Raw genomic sequence first — 18,117 nt, 5'->3', positions numbered from 1 at the left:
TCTTTATCCTTCTCCCTCGTGTTTCTCCACAGAAAGACGTTTGTTCTTTTTCATCTAGCTAAAATGTGTTAGGACTTTCTTAACTGCATCTAAAATCCTTTGTACATCTGAGGAAAATGAAAGCAAGCAATAAATCTTATCTGTGACTATAGTGGAAGCCTGTCTGATTAAAAGTGAGACAGACAAAGATCTGGTATATGCTTTATAACCACTACCTATCTGTTGCAAGATTCTCATCCTTTGTTTTTAAACTATGTTTGACCAAAGGGTTCTGGAGTTGGAACAAGGTTTCCTATTTAATTTGAGTGCTTCCTCTATCTTGTGCAAAGTGGAAACCGGATCTGAGATGGCCCCCATTCCTAACTTGCAAAACTCCTTATTGAAGTCTTCTTCATTGCTGCAGGTTCTTAGATCCCTTTTCAGTACCTTTACACTCCTGGAGTTCAGAGCAGAGGGGAAAGTACCAGATTTACATGTTTAGAAAGCACATCGAGGATCAAAGCTGTTACTCCCCGCAGAAGGCAAAGGTACCATGAATCTGCTGAGGTTACTGTCAATTCATTATCCCACCTGCAGTCTGTTCAGGTGCATTTAATGGAACGTGTTCAAAAAGAACATCCATCTTTCAGCTTATTAACTTGTTTGCAACTGTTCATATAGAAAAATGATCTCTGTCCAGAAAATACAGAACCAAGGTTTGACAACCACAGTATTAAATTACTTATTAGTTACACACTGCTCTGACAACATGGTGGATGTCCGAGTAGAGGAACACTCTGGACTGAAAGTCATACAGATATTCCTGACGCATTACAGACAATAGGTAAATGAAGATCTGCAATGGGAATAAGTGAAATCACTTGAAGGAAAACATGTTATTATTTAATCTATTAATCTTAGAAAAAGCAAAGAATATGTGGGATCTTCTTATCAAGCAGAATTTATTACATGTTAAAATACAATTTTATTAGCAGAGACTGAGTTACCCGATAGATTCTGAGGACACACAGTGCTACAACAAAATTACTTTTAAGCAGAAACCAGGAAGTGTCATTGAAACTTTCATCCTTAATTTAAGCTTTCAATGATTTTCTCTTAGAGCTGCTGCCTTATTAAGCAAATATCGGTCTTACGTTAAAATAAAAATAATATATAAACCACACCTTTATTTTAGCTTTTTGTTGAGCTTCTATGGCCAGTTTTCTCAAACCCTCCATTTCTTTTTGCAATTGTTCATTCTCTTGCTGAAGTTTCAGCCTTTGTTCACTGACAAAGGCACTCTTTTCTCTTTCTGAATCCAGAATGCTTTGCAATTTAGAGATAGCTTCCTGGCAACGAGATTTCTCTTCTTCAGAGCTGAAAGAGAAGAAAAGTCTTGTTGCAACTCAAGAGTTGAACAACTACTGTACTACAGAAAAAAACTATACTGGGACAGATCTCTGGTCTGACCTAGAAGAGCTGTTCCGCTGCTTGTCCCTGAAAGTGTGCATTAGCTCAGTATGCTTAATGGGCTTGACAGCTAGAACTACCCACAACTCCGCAAAGAATTTTATCAAGATGACAGAATTCATAAAACCAATCTAATATCGTAGCAGTCTCAGTAAAATGACAGTGTGAAGCAGAAGATTTTCATTTTTATAACATTTCCAGATCCCCAACTGAGGATCGCTCTGGCGAAGTGACAGGATTTACGATCATCGGAGTACAAATATGACTGAAGCTTCTAGAGAATCCTACACTTTTCATGTTGAAAATGACAACCTGGTCTAAAAACGTGTACCAGATTGTACTTTTTGCCACTGTATTACTGGAACTGCAATAACGTCTATTAGCTCTGAACACAAACCTGAAATTCAGTATGCTATGTAAACAGTGTTCTGCACGTACCAGGAGATACCACACTGTAGATCAATTTATAAGTAATGTTTCATAGAGTAACTTTTCTCACAAACAGTATTTAAAAATGCAGTAAGATTCCAAATAATATACTCCTATTTTCATTTTTTTGTCAAACAATGCTTGCAGTTCTCATCTTGTAAAGAAAATCTTTCATTCTATAGCGCGTTATCCCCTTTCATTCTTTTATAGTGATTCATAATTGCCCTTGCTTCAGAATTATGGTATCTTGATACTATTCCTGCTACTGGTTAAAAAGATGTGACAAAAACCTAACACATAATCAACAGTTTAATTAGTTTTCCATTGTTTTCTATTCCAATTTCTGCAACATCCATTACTTACTTCATTTCCAGTTGTTTCAGCTTATTTTGTGTTGTCTGTAGACTTAGCTGAAGGTCACCTTTCGTAGTTTCTGCAAGTAAATATTTCTGATGCAGTTGCTCTAGTTTTCTATTGTCGGATTCATGTCCTCTGTCTTCCCTGTACATCTGAAGAATAAACTCACATGTAAGATGATCTTACCTCACACTGGTGATTGGCAGTTAGTGCTAACAAGGAGGCTACTCCTCATTTCCAGCGATTTAAAACAAAACTGAATTTCTATCATTGTTGCTGCTACTTGGAAAAAAAGTTCTCAAAGATCTGGCATTCATTTAGTTTTCTGTCTACTGAGCCTGAGTGTAAGTGGAATATGTACCAACATTCTTTTGGATTGTGTCAAACATCTCACCTTTTACTTTCTACACTTTTCAAAGAACCCTCTTTTTCAGTTTAGTATTACAGCTTTAAGATGCTTTCCATCTTAAAAAGCTGTAATTTTTTTTAAGATGGAAAGCCACATTAAAGTAATGTGGCTTTAAAAATTAAAAAAACCACACTAAAGTAATTACATGAAAATTTACAATTATGAAAATCTACTCAAAAAATAAAATAAGAAAATTAAGGGAACAAAAAACACCATGAAAAATGGGAAAAATCAATATAGCTTTTCCTTCTGAAAAGAGATCTTAAATGTCATGTAAAAATGTGTAAATGCATGCAATTGCCTTACCTTTTCAAGTTCTTCTTCCACTGCTCTCTTTTCTCTAATGGCTCGCTCAATTTGACTCTGTTTTTCTCCACATTCCTATTTTAAGAAGTAATTTTAAAATAAATTTAATAAAAAATTACTCAAAATAAAAATTCAAGTGCCAAAGCCAATAACCAGCCATTGTAAATGTAATTCTTGGTGCTGGTATGAATGTATTTGATTAGCTTTACCTGCTCATTATTTTCTCTATAGGATCAGTCTCATTCACTATAGAATATATATATATATAAACTTATATTCACTAAGACACACAAAATGAAACCTTTTAAAAATAAATTTAATCCATAAATAGGTGCATATGCACCAACCTCTTCTGGTCTCCCACATAATTTGTTACAAATTCGTGGTTCACTCAAGAATATGATGATTGTGATGCACAGACTTTCTCTTAGAATACTTTATCAACTTTCATACACTTCATTTCTATATACCCAACTATAGATAAGCAATACTCAGCTTTCCATCCTTTATTTATTATCTTTTAGAAACACGGATACTGAAGAAAATACACGGGAAGTATTTTCTAGAGCAAACAATCTCCCTGTCAAGATGCTTGTGAACTATGATAAGAATATGCATAACTCAAGGAATAAAATTACACAAAGAAATGGGTGGATTTGCAGAACTGTATTATTTCATGCAGCCAGGCAAGTTCTCAGTAAGATATGCTTTTATATATATAAAGCAAATTTGTACATTAAAAATGAATTTTCAAAGCAAATATCCTTTACACCTAAATATCAATCTCTGCACTGACTGTTAAGACACTGCACACAGTCACTTTCATCAAGTAGCATGAAAGATGCTGTATGTTGCATTAATGTCTGGAGACATGCAGGATATAAAGTGCTATGCATTAATAACGTGTAGTCCTAGACCATTACCCATAAATGATATTTTACTTTACTTACTTTTACCTGAATTTAGTATTTTACTTGATCAACAAAACCTAAGAGTCTCAAATGTTTTGCTATCAAAAATACTTTCATCAGTCACACCATACCATCTGAAGAGCTGAAAGTTCTTCTGTTAGTCGAGAAATCTGCACATTATATTGCTTCTTTGCAGAGTCTACCTGTGATCAAAAACAAAGTCAAACTAAAAAATGAATCCCATGAAGTATTTTTCCATCCTGTTTTTATATGGATGTATATAAATATGAAAATATCTGGGACTACAATGACTGACAAATCTTACTACAAAAATGTTAGAAGAATGTTTATTATCAATCCATACTCCTTTAAGTGAGGGCGTTTTGAAAAAAAAGCAGAAAGGAAGACATCACAACAAGGCCTTACAAAAAGAACAGTAAGATTATGGGGGAAGTTGGTGTCCATTAGATGCAAGTTATTTGCAGTTTGTGTAACAGATATTTTTAGATTGCATAACAAAGTATTTTTTAATACCTAAAGAAACATGACAACTCATAGTTTAAAATCTTACTTTTTATGCTTTTGATAGATCCACTTTTACTGAGATAATTTCAAAATAACAAATAGGACATTTCTGAATTTCTAAACTGTGGTAAGTGAATCATTGTCACAACTGGAGTGCTTATCCTAGTTGCTCTTTAGCTCTTGCAACTTCTTCAAATCGTGTATGACATTAAATATTGCAGTTTTACGTAATCCACACAATTTTTGTCATTCTTTCAGGCAACCACCAAACAGAAGGCACAAGCCATCTTTATCCTCATTTTAAAGGCTCTGAAAATTTAGGCAGTATATTCCTGAAACCTCTCGAAACGAAAGGATTGGAAAGAAAAATAACCCTTTTATCCCTATACAGCACCTATGCACATTGTGTCACAATGAAGAAAGTGAAAGGAGGCAAAATCAATTAACAACACTGAAAACTCAGAAACAAGGTAATTGCTTTACACTGTTGTCCACTTGCAACAAAAGACATTGCCAACACATGCCTGTAACAAGTCTTTATTTCCTCTGGAGTTTGCCTTAAAATGAAGTAAGTCTCTTTGACATGCAGCTAATTACTGAGAACCTCCAGGTAGATTAGTCTGCATTTTAACTGCAGATGGGACACAACATGGAGAAAATTAATTTTGAGACTAGTCTTTTATCAGGAGAGCTTCAAGTTTTCATCTGCTCATAACAATAACAAAAGTCATAAAGAGGCTACAACTTTTTTTTTAGTCATTTCTCTACCGAATTCTGATTTCTAAGTGTGCTGTGATATTGAGCCTTTTGATTGTTAGCTGTATTTGGTAGAAGAGTCTTACTTGCCTAAATGGGGGAATATTTTTAAGTACCGAGATGCCAAAAAAACGATGGTATAACTTTCAACAGGTCCTATCTTCTGAACATACATGATAAGCTGCCATCAGCAACTTCCAAGATGAGGCCACATATCATAAATACAATACCTTGATACCAATACAATGCTCAGCCTGTTAACATGCTACCGACCAGAATCTCTCAAATTGAAGTGCCATTCTTTTCATCTTCACAGTGCAGCCTTCTCTATAGAAGTGTCTGCACAGACAACAACACTTTCGGTTCTTGAGAGATTTAAGAATATCATTTACTTTGGAAGAATTTATGTCTAGATAACAAAGCTAAAGAGTATGGTACTGTCAGCATGCTGCCCTGCTACCTATATTTTCAAAACACTTCTAAGAAAATTGCTCACGATGGCCATGTACCATCAACAGCTTTTCACGCTGAGGAAAACCAAAAAATCTTCCCATTCTTTCTAAACATCTAAACTTACTGCCTTTCTAATTCTTGCAGCAGTATCTTCTGCAAGTTGAGACATTTCATCTTTCATTTGTTTGATTTCCTCTTCCTTTTGTTTCTCCCCGAAGAGTGCCTAGAAAGAAATAACAGCAAGATAATATTTCAGTGGTGACATAGTATCTAGCACTGAGAGAAGAAACCACAGTCACTGTTCAAAAAACCTTTTTTCCTTTTTACTTTGGAGTAGCTGACAATAAAACACAACAAAAAAACAAGAACAGCAGCAACGTTTTGCACTAAATGCACATTCCTGTAAATCAGAACCACACAAAAAGTTAGTGTCAGTAGATGCATTTTTCTATTGAGACTTATTACTGGGACTTTAAGATTTTGGCTGGGCATGGAATTATACAGAAGAAAGCATAGGAACTCAGACCAAAAGGCAGAGCTACTCTGCAATGTTCTCATCTGGGGCCAGGATCTGTAATAAAAAAATGCCAACAATGATGCCTACAAGTTTTCTGTTAGGAAACTGAATACCTGTACACACACACCCCCACACCCACACCACACACGTGCCCCTACATATAGCTAAGCATTTTTTATGGTTGATATATTAAACTAATCATCTCCCAGAAAATGAAAAGTAAAGGAATAAATATTTATAAGCAACTAAGGAATGTGTATGCAGTCCCTTTCATGGTGGAAAACAATGAACCGAACAGCTCTTTAGCATAATGAAATGGTGAGAATTACAGAAAAAGGTGTAGCACAGAACTCTTCCTCCGGAGGATGTAAGAAAGCTACTGATGTTAAAGTATAATAGGAGATATTGGTCTGAAAAGATTACAGAATATAGAATTCTCGATGGGCAAGATAAAAAAATCCTAGGTGGCACATAGAGAATATGGAGATAGATAAAGGGAGAACGACATAAAAACGTCCCTATTGGATAATATAAATTCAGCCTATAGAAGGTTACTCACTTCAGGCAGTAACATGCCACTTCATCAGTCATACTCTCTTTTACTGCTCCCATTCAATTCATCTTTGTCTTTGTATTTTATTTCTCAAACTAGTCTTTTAAGATTCATCTGATGTCTTTTTGTAAGCTTAGCTTTGTGTGCTTTATAATGTTAACATAACAGAAGCAGCATTATTGTGACAGGCTGTTACCCCCTCAAATCTCTTACAGAGCAGGGAAAAACCTCTGTGCATACAGTTTAAAACACAAAGAGTTAACTAGTATGTATATTATACTGCATTTTTTTATCCTGTTCATTAATAAAACTTCCTGGTTTAAAAAATTAAGGATGTTTTAGCCAGAGCAGGAAATTAACAAGTGTCTGTGAATTACAGTTTATTCTTACTACAGTATTTATTCTTATTCAGTATTAATCTAAACTGTTACCTCTAACAAGCCACTTATTTATCTGTTACTGTTCACTTACTGTCTTAGAGCTGCAATTTACATCACAATAATTTTTACTGGGCCACTTCTTTCTGTCAACTTCACGTGAGTTCATAGCAAGTGGCATCAAATGATCTGCTGAACTACTTTTGGATGAAAAACAGTGTTCTAACACTGCTCTGATGTACTAATACTCAGTAGACTGGAAATGTGATTTATACTCCCTACCAGTAATTTTCAAATGAAAGAGCATTTTCTGGTTTTTCAACACTAAAAAAATGACTCTATTTTTACCTTTCATTCTTCATATTCTTCCCACTATCAGGCTGTAGGAGAATGCTGTTAAGGATCAAAATTTCTTACTAAGAAAAAGGAACTGACAAGTCCAAAGGTGGCCATCAAGAGCTGGAGGATGTAAAACTTCATTTTTCACCCCTTTCTGAACCAGAGCCTAATCGGTAAAGCAAATTGTAGAGGATCAGTTCATAAAGCAAATGAGATGCAGAAATTTATAAGGAAATTACGAGAAGGAAAAGATGCCACCAAAGGGTTCCTAAATGCCTGCAAATATATGGGAAGAAAGACTATAACAAGAAGAATCACAGAAGTTTACTTACGGTCATGACCAGAACCCTAAGCTTTGTCAATTATTTTAATCTATTCTGGTAGCAGGATCTCTTTAAAGAAGTTAGTTCCCTTTTCTGTCAGTAAAAACAAGGCAGGTCTGCCTCCTTTGGCACAGAACTGAAATCAGCAAGAGCAATGCTAACTTTAATATTCCAAAAGTTAAAACTAAAAAGCTAGATTAGATATTCAGGAGGCTCCTCAAGTTTGAAAAGCAACTTTAAACTAGAAAGGAGCATTTATCTCCTTTACTGCACAGCAGTTCAACACGTTAGCCCAAATAGAAGCAATTCTAAGACTCTCCACTTATTCCCACAAACATCAACTTGAACTAAGGCTTAGCATTAAATAACAAAGAACTCATATTAGACAAAAATTTACCAAGGCCTGTATCCCACCCTCCTAAAGGGGCAAACAGCAGATACTTCAGGAAAGTTAAAAACTAGGAAAACAGGGTGACTGTTTTTTTTGATCAATAGACACATCAAGACTTGCTGGATTAGAGCCTGTTCTTTAGGAAGTTACTGGGTTGTCCTGTCATGAATTTGACTGTTTTCATATCTGTACTTTTGGCATACACATCATCCCATGACAGTTTAATCACATATTGCATATAAAATTTGTTTTAAGGCCTCTTCACATGTCTAGTTTTCTTTGTTGACTCCTCCTGCACTTTCCTTATTCTCCTATGTCTTGCCTGAAATGGGCTCATGAAAACTGCACATGAAGGTGTTTAAAGGCATCTTTATTTTTAACTCTCATTCTGAACATTCTATTCACTGTATTGAGTACCACTGAGGACTGCGTGAATGCATTCTTAAGAAGACATTCACACCATCTCCTAAACTGTTTTTTGACTGTTAAGACTAAATACAGCACCCAGTATGGCACATTTGCGTTTCTTCTTCCATTTTATAAGACACTAATAAACATCTTTGCACTTTTTTCCCCGGCTGTAGGCTTCACCCACTCATTACTCAGTCACTCTTCCATATTTCTTCTGAATAATTAAGATCCGAACACAGAACTCTCTCTCTTGGTGACCACACAACAAAAAAGTCCTTTAGTCTTAGCTCTTCTTTCCTAACCATTAATAAGTTATACATTCATAACAGGACCTTTACTCTGACAGCCCGATTTGTTTATAAGTATTCAATAAGAAACCCTGTCAGAAATTTTTGAAAATTCACATTCTGGTACAGTATTATCACTTAGATCACCTTTATCCAGGCACTCAGCATATTCTTTGAAATGCAGACTGTATGACAAGTCAAAGTAATGTATAGTCATATCACAGTTTACTGTCTTACACATTACTAATTTTAGTACAACAGACATAAAAGAGGCTTGGTTGTGTATGCATGTATGCCTCTAAGAATACATAATCAGGCACTTCACAACTGTAAGCGATGAAAAGTATTCTAATATCTAAGAAATATCTTCATCCATTGCCTTACCTGACTTTTTTGTAGATTAGCTTCTTCTAAGAGCTGTATGCAATCTTGGACTTTTGCAACAGCATCATACTTCTCCCTTTCTAGATTAGCATACTTTGTCTGAAGCTCTCCGATTTGTTTCTCCAGGGCTGTTCTTTCTGTTCTCAACTGTTCAGCGTCTTGGACAGTAACACGTAATCTATAAGACAGTAATAATTTTACTCATTTAACAATAAGATGCTAAATTAAGACACTAATTATTTGAAACTAAATTAACAGGAAGTATTTATTCATAAGTTGCCAAAACTGCATTCCTGGTTTTCTGCTTGTTTTTGAACAGTGTCTTTGAGTTTAATATTCATTGAGTCCTAGAAAGAAACAGAATTAAAGGAGTTAACTCAGATATCTAATCTCAAAAGATCCTTAGAAGAATGTTGCTATCCTGGGATGCATCACTGAAAACGTTCTATATTAAAGCAGAATAGAACAGCCCCAGAAGGAATAAAGTTTTCCTCTGTGGAGGAAATGGAATAATTGGATGTGGGCAATGAAGTTGCAGCCATACCATTAGAACAAGAAAACCACTGATAATTTTACAACAGCTCAGGAGTTCTTATTGTTTAATTATGATTGCCAGTATTGGCAGGCAGGAGAAAGGGCAAGAGAGTCTCAGAGGTATCCTCAAAAACATCTCAGAAAGTTCCACAAGAGCCGCTGGTTCAATAAAGTGCACGGTTCTAAATATCCGTAGTGAGTACTCTGGCAACACTTGGGCTGCCTTTTCACACAGCCATGCTTTTTAAAATTTTTTTTTAACTTTCTAACATGTTTGTGATAAAAACATACAAAGGCAACCGCTCTATTTTTGTAGAACCAAAGCAGAAGTACTGTAGAACCAAAAGCTTACAGAAAATAATAAGACTAGCTAATTCCTTAAGACATTCTAAAATAAACTGAAGAGCCTCCACAATGCTTAGGCCAGGGAAATTAATCCAGTAGAGGTAGCCACACAAGCCTGGGCAACTCCTCAAGGCAGTACTTGACCACATAGTCACAAGGTTGGTTATTTGGTTTCTAGAGTTATTGAAGAGTTTGCTAATCACGCTCACAAGGCTGCGACCAAGAAGGGAAGATGAACAGTCACACAATTATTTCAATAAGAAATATACAAATTCTTCTTAGCTATCAGGTCGTTTGACTAATGTTAATAATTCAACAACTGTTCGTGACACTTCAATCAAAATCACTGTGCCCAGCTAAGTGTGGTATCCTTGGAAAGTGAAGGGAGAAAAAAAAATTCCACAGAAGAACCTGATTATGTCATAGATCTTCCAGTAGATAGTGCAGGAATTAAAGTTCCACTCCTTAGCAGGTATTCAAACTACTTTTGTAACTAGCATTTATTGTTAAGTGTGCTTTAACGGTTTTATTACATAATCCTTTTAGTATAAAGATTGCTGAACTAAAACCTGAAACCAAATCTTATTTAACATGGAAAGAAATGTCTGTATTCACCTCAAAGTCAGCTACTTTACATAAACATTTTCAAATTTCAGTGTGAATGTTTTTCTTTAGAACGCTGCCTAAAGCTAATGAGAATTGAATAACTAGAATTTATGCGCTAGAATGAAAAATACACGCCTCATTTTGTCAAGTGGTCTGTTTTATCATTTTAAAGACACTAAAATCAAAAGCTGTTCTGAAAGGCTGCAGAATAGAACAAATAAGGTAAGAGAGCACCCAAGCATAAGATATCTGCGTTTTGAGAAAACAGAACTGCTCAGAAACACAAAACCAAGAAGCTGAAAGGTAGGCAATATTTTATCTCACTTGCATGGATCCTGTTATTAACACCCAGTGAGCTATCTTTACCTTGCTTCTAATTGTTTTATACTAGACTGCATTTGCTGCAAGCGTTTGTCAGATGCTGTTTCTCTTTGCTGGGCAGATACCACGTCTTCTTCCTAGAAAGAATATACGTATTATCCAGTCATCATCTGAGCTTCCCTGAACAAAATAAAGATATACTAACATAAAACAAGTTAGAGAACAAATTGCGATTAATTTAACGTCAGCATTCAGATAACTGACAAGTCATTCAATTACAACAGAAGATTATTCCTTTCTCTAGAATACCTTTCTCTCCAATTGGCCTTGAAGCTTCTCTGTCAATCTGGTCATTTCATCAACCTTAGCATTTGCTGTCCGCCCATCTATTTTGGCTTGCCTGTACAAAGAAAACAGTCTATGAATTACATTTCAATTATCATCGGGGAAAACCCCAACTCCATTACAACTTTGTTGAAATAGCTGTGAAGGGCAGTCAGATTTCATAATACTGTTCTACAGGGCAGAAAACCTTCTTACTATGTGGCACAGTGAGAGAGGAATACCAAATTCATTAAACAATTGTCTTGTGGAAATTACATCTTACAGATAGCTTAACAAGAAGGTGTTTGTGTTGATTAAATATTTGGGATAAATAATTGGCCAGAGATACTTAATAGAGAATTTTTTTTCAGAATTAGATTTCACTTTTTAAAGCAAGTTGTTTAGGAATTGAAAAAAAATCATTAACCACTTCTGAAGAATTTAAATGATGTGTTTGTGATCCAAAGAGGTTTGACAAGCTGAAACAGCAAAGGAAAAAAATAAAAAAAAAGGACTAGTTAATGAATTGGACTTTCTCCTCAGTAGAAAAGCTCATTGAAATGAGCGACCCTCCTACTTCTCTGACTTGGGAACAGGAAGACAGAGAGAGTCCTTCACCTGGGGTGTAACCTAATTATTCAGGCTGCATGTTAGGCTAAATTTAAAGACCAATGGTTGAAAGTATGATAAAGTTAAAAAAGAGCAAACATATTTGATAAGCTAATGCAAACTGGAGCACTAATAGCCATGAAAGAAGCTAGAAAATGTTTAATACTGTTAAATATCAACGTCAAGCAAAAATTCCTTATAGAAATAATTTTGAATAATGGCTTAAAAAACAAGAGCATATTATATGAAAATCTAAAGCAAAATATACACGATCCCAGCAATTTTACAGCAAATACTTAATTTCAGCTTAAACAGGAAAGCTAATTTTGTTATAATTTCTTTAAAAAGCAAAAGCAAAGAGAACAACATTATTCCCGGACACATGGTTCTCATCGCAGGTCCAAAACTTTGACCTTACTCCATACGAATCACGCACCTTTCTCCTACAAAAAGTACTGTTTAGTTTATGAGGACATTAAGTTGCTTCCCCCAAAATATTTAAAATGTGCTGTAAACCAAAACAAAATAAAAACTAAAAACTCAAAACCCAGCATAAGAAGGCAAAAATACGAAAAATAACACAAAGAGGTCATAAAACTCAGAACAGCTTAAGTATTAAAAATGCATTTTAATGATCAAATTCAGATTCAGATCATATTCAGACGTGTGTGTTTAAGAGGCAAAAAATTGTTTCTGAAGAGCTGCTTTTATTCTTCACTTCACTTAACATAATCTTGGCAAGTTATCACTGTTTAAAAGCTTTAGGATTCTGAAATGCAGATACCTGCCCTAGCAATCCCAAATTTCCATCTTAGCAGTGCCAACAGAGCTTTGAAACACTATAGCACTAATAAATGTTTTAATAAAAATTCTAGTGTATAAATAAGTGAAGTCTGTTCACACCTCAATTCTCTATCGAAATGCATCAAATATTACACTGTTTCCACGCATGGCAGATTATGACCCTTTAATAGCTAGCGTAATAGTATATAAATAGTATGTAAATAGTACAGTGTAACTGTACATTTTCTATTGAGATTATGTTAACACTGATGAGAAGCAATGGCTCAGTTCTCAAGCACTTCTTAGGCTGTTTTTGCCCAAATTTCAATTTTTTATTTTGGGTAAGGTCAGCTTCTAATCCAAAGAATAAAAGCTACTATCATCCTGAAAATAACTTTTGGCAGAACTCTTAATTTTGTCTTCTTTTTCCCAGATTATTTGCCAAAAGTTAATCTCGCAGTCTTCCTTTAGGCGTACATACTGGAGCAATGACAATACGTCAGGAGCACGTTTAAAGTGTTTTATGGATACATATGTCAGATCGTATACTTGGCTATATATTAATCTTAAAATACCTAAAATTTATCAACACACATTTATAAATTTAGCAATATCAAAAGTTCCAAGATTACACTCAATCTAGGCCATACAAACCTAAATCAGAAATCTAGTGTTCTGAAATGAGAAGGTGACTATTCCAGCCCTGTGGATACTTAGATGGAAGTCTAAATTCACTCACAATTTCATTATTTATAAAAGAGCAACTAATCAAAAATGTGCATATATATTTGGGCAGGTGTGAGTAAAAGTTCAGCACAAGATGATCCACCGGCTTTCAGTCAGTCCCAGGGACTTCTACCTTTTAATATACCTTTTTCCTCAAGCAGTTTAAGCAGAAAACATGCACTTCCCTTCTACCATCCGTGCTCAGTTATATAGACAGTTATACAGATCCTTGTGTGTGCGCGTGGCTATGAATCAAAGCATTTGGCCATTTCGGTTGTCACGCCATATTCTAAATTATTTGATCAAAGTGGAATAATTAAGGAAATCATCATGTTTGTAATTTTGACAAAAACATAAGGAAATTATAACATCTGTAATTTTGACAAAAACACTCAACTGGCTGCTCAACTACAACCTGAATAATTTTAAGTTGGGGGGGGCTTTTTTAATTGTTTGTTTTTAATCAAAACCACTGAGTGTTAGAAATGCAATTATAACCTGAATGTTGATAGCATTTATTGGATGTCTAAAATAGGTTCAGTTAGTGCTAATTCCTTTCATACCCACTTATTACATGAGTCAATGTAAGCATGTCAGTGTAAGACGAAGGATTTACAGATGAATGAGACACCAAACCAGGAATTCAATACAGTAATACCCTCTGCAAGGAAAGAAATTCCAAAAAAGTAGGGATATGAAAATGTTCTTCTTTCCCTTTTAAGAATTAAATAGTAGCATGCACAAGCAAATTGCATGTGATGACCAAGTTTGGAAATACTTTATTTTAGCAAATACCCTGAATATCACCTTAATTTTAATTGCTTGTCACATTATCCTTCTCCAAAACACATGATTTTTGGAAATAGTTTTTCCATGGAAAAATCTTGGCTAATAAAAATGAGAGGTGCTAACAAGTACCTCTCAAAAACACATCTTCAGTAATTGAGGTAACTTGGCATTTGTAAGCAAGTTATGGTCCTAAGTTTATTGTACAAAGGAAATCTAAAAATAAACATGGTTTAAAACAAAATTCTTCTAGCAAATAAGCCATAACATACCAGGCAGGGGGTGAAAGCTTAATACTAGAAGCAGCTAATTTTTATTGCTGTAACAGCAAGAAAGTTTGGATACAACCCATCTTGAAAAAATGACCAATTTTTAAGATGGTTATTAAATATTCAACAGTGACCAATATTCAGTGCTAATGAATCTGTTCATTCACTCTAAACCTGTATCTTTTACTGTGGGTATTGTGACACAGTAACTTTAAGATCTACGAACAGTACAACCAGACTCATTAAACAGATGACGAAATCTATATAACACCCAATCTTTACAGTGCTAAGCACATAGCATTACAACAGACATCAGTTGCTCTTCATGTAGTATGTTGTGTGGGTTTGGAAGAGAGAGTCGGAATGCAGCTGTTTTTTCTTGGAGGGATAAAATCAGTATCAGCATGTCTTCAGCCAATCTAAGTTTCTAGATACCATGATAACCTGCAAAGGCTGCATGCAAATGTGAGTGCATGAACGCACGCGCATGTATACACAGGGCCATCTTTAACTGTTTACATAAAAATGGAAGTTATTTTTACTATTTTGGGGGTGATGTTCTTTAAAATCAAAAGATAAAACTAAAACATCATAGCAGTCCAACCATATTAAATATTTCAATCACAGTATCAAAGGAAATTGCAATCACTAAAATCAAAGGAAAATGTAATAATTAAACCAAAACATAAGTACACCATAAACTTTAAGCTTACAAACGTAAAAGTTTATTTTAAAAAGCTTATTTAAAGCTCTAGGTAATCCTATACAAAAAAAATCACTGGTTGATAATGAACCCATTTCCTTTTTATCGTCAGTCCACAAATCCACTGTTTACTGAAATTAAATTTAGTTTGACCTCAACCATCACTAATTAGAAGAGTTAACAGATACAGTAAACTGGCATTGAACAGACTTTGGCTGTAAATATAAATAGTAATGAAGTTGTGTTGCAGGTATTTTTATCATTTTCCTTGATATACTTCAGGAATATAATTAACATTTCTCTTACCTCTAACTTCCAAAAAGCCTATGGTTTAGAGCTCTTCATTGAGAAACAGTGAATGAAAATTTTATTAAAACCACTGAAACTTGAAACTACTTTGAATATTCACATTTCAGAACTGTAATGAGTCATTATGTAACTGGATTTTGAGAAAATTGTATTCTAATGAAAACCTATCTTCAAAGAGAATTTTGTTGTGATACTGACACCGCGCTGCTTTTAAAATCGTAGGTCAAACATTGAATACTTCAGGAAAGAGCTGAAACAAACACCACTAACTGGAAATATACTACCCTAACACTAATGATGCACACATTTCTAATAAACTTAAGAGGCATTAACTGAAAGCGTTGTAACTATCGCTATCAAGTCAGTTTGCAGTACAAACAAGGCTCATGATACAGCAGCAAGTTAGAAAAAGCTATAGAAAAGATATTTAATAATTTTTTTAATTGCCTGGTTTATACCTCAGTTGTTTTCGTAGCTGCTCTAGTTCCATATTCTGTTCTGTTACAGTTTTCAGAAACTGTTGATTGCTCTGCAAAATAAGGAGATATTTGTAACATGTTATTTATTGTATTGAAAAATGTTATATATTCAGAATTGTTGTAGGGCATTTCTACAGAATATAATACCATAAAAATAGCCAATAAGGTCTACCTAACACTGTGGCTTGTCTCCAAGTGCCAAGGTTTAGGTAGAGTATTTTAGAAAGGCAAATGCAGAGTGATGTTACCTAATCCTCCCCTTCTTTCCACATATTTTGGTACTGCAAGAACTTCCTGAGATGAGAATTGCAATAGCTCAGGCCTACCATCTGCATTCCCATCTAGTTTAGGTGTCTAGAACACCTTGTGACAGTGAATACCAGAGTAGAACACACATTGCTGGAAAGAATTCCTTTCTTTTAGAGACAAGAAACAATGACAAATTGCTCCTCCTTCATTTTCTCTCCTAATAATTGCTAATACTCTTCTTGGTTTTTTGACTATTGCTAAGAATTGTTTTCAGACACTTCCTACTTCTGAAACACCTATTCTGAGTGGTAACAGATTCAAGACCATCACAGAGTACTCAAAGGGAAAGCTCCCTCTTGCCCACATGCATTATTTTGTTTTTGTTAATACCAGCAAAACATCTGATAACGTTGACTCAGATACTCAACATTGTAAGATCTTTCTGCAAATTTCTGCAGTTTATTTTAGTTTTCACTACCCTAAATAGTTTAACATCAGTAGTGAACACTGTTGCCTCAATACTGAATCTCATTTCCGTAACATTTATAAATATGCTGAACAACTCTAACCTGAGCACGTGTAGGAAACACAGCTGTTTTACCACAATGAAAAACCTGAGTAATTACTCTGTCTCTTCACTTCCAAGTTTTCAGTCTGCTAGTTCAAGAAAGGGCATGCTTTTTTATCCCATGACATCTTTATGCCTTTGGTAACAGCCTTTGCCAAATGTTTTTTGGATAATGCAAACAAATGGATTACCATTATCTCAACATCATCTGTTTCATCTCTTTCAAAGAGCTCACCTATTTCACTCTCTCCTCTCCACATCATCTCTTTACAGTTTTATGATTTTAAGCATTCAGTGATTCTGGCTTTTTGAGGTACCTACTACTGATTTGCTTGTAACAGCAAATCATTCCGTAACTTCCAAATCCTCAGCAAAACTGCTTTACAAGCTCATAATTGTATTTGCTTGAGATTGCTTTGAGAGAGCAACCCCCCCATAATTATCTTTAGTATCTATCTTTAGAGAATAATTACTTTTGAGAGCATTACTAACTACGTAAGGCAAAAGTTCCTCTCTGAATGCATTATTTTGCCTTTATTAATACTACTGAAATAACTCGTAAACAGGACAGCTACTTGCAAGACACAGTTCTGTAGTAATCTGCAATATACTACTTAACATTGGTAAGAGGTTGACTGGAATATTGTACTATTTCCAGCACCGCAGTTCAAGAATGATGACACAGTTGGAAAGAATTTAAAGGTGAGCAAGGAGAATGAGTAGACATCTCAAAAACATTGTCAAAGAACATTTAAAATCTTGACTTGCTTGAACAGAATAGAAAAAACGGGGAAAGGGAAAAGATGGCGCTATAAAAGTTTTCAATAGCAGAGGCACCATGACAAATAACGTAGTAATCTTTCCTTCATGCCCACAGTAGCTCACACCAAAGAAACAGGCTTATATTTTAACAAGAGGTCAGATCTGAGGAAAAAAGGTGTGATAAAGCAATAAAGACAGAATAGAATAGACTGGCTAGAGTAGGTTAGGAGTCATTTTGTGCTGCCAGTATCCAAGACAAACATTTATCAAAAATCACACAGGAATCACACCTTTCAGAGAAGAAGCTACTCAGCCAGATACTTCCCCAAGCCTTTCACCTCGATTTTTTTATGATATTGAAATCATTTGTCAGTCCTGGAGATCCCAGGCTAAAGCTTAGAGACTAAGAAGCGTCACAATCTAAGGATATGGATGAAGCACTAGACGATGATTAGAGCTCAGAAAAATCCCTGAAAAGGTCAAGGACAGACACTGACACCAGCAGTGCCAAACTAGGAATCAATAAATATGTGGCAGAGTTAGCCTATATAAGGGATCATCATTTAA

The 18,117-nt window shown here is 35.0% G+C and overlaps 1 protein-coding gene across 1 annotated transcript in view; it reads right to left on the bottom strand.

The window, feature by feature from the left end:
- The window catches only part of SCLT1 (sodium channel and clathrin linker 1), a 46,383-nt gene that overhangs the window by 14,637 nt on the left and 13,629 nt on the right, over positions 1–18,117 (bottom strand). Inside the window, exons 9-17 of the mRNA XM_063336236.1 lie at positions 15,951–16,021; positions 11,293–11,383; positions 11,029–11,120; positions 9,178–9,355; positions 5,720–5,818; positions 3,993–4,064; positions 2,951–3,025; positions 2,242–2,387; positions 1,164–1,356 (exon numbers count right to left, since the gene is read on the bottom strand). Coding sequence (XP_063192306.1) covers positions 1,164–1,356; positions 2,242–2,387; positions 2,951–3,025; positions 3,993–4,064; positions 5,720–5,818; positions 9,178–9,355; positions 11,029–11,120; positions 11,293–11,383; positions 15,951–16,021 — 1,017 coding nt within the window. The remainder of the gene's footprint in view (positions 1–1,163; positions 1,357–2,241; positions 2,388–2,950; positions 3,026–3,992; positions 4,065–5,719; positions 5,819–9,177; positions 9,356–11,028; positions 11,121–11,292; positions 11,384–15,950; positions 16,022–18,117) is intronic.

The sequence above is a fragment of the Chroicocephalus ridibundus genome, chromosome 5, assembly GCF_963924245.1.
Source record: "Chroicocephalus ridibundus chromosome 5, bChrRid1.1, whole genome shotgun sequence".
NCBI lineage: Eukaryota > Metazoa > Chordata > Aves > Charadriiformes > Laridae > Chroicocephalus > Chroicocephalus ridibundus.
This window is presented reverse-complemented; position numbering and strand designations above follow the sequence as displayed.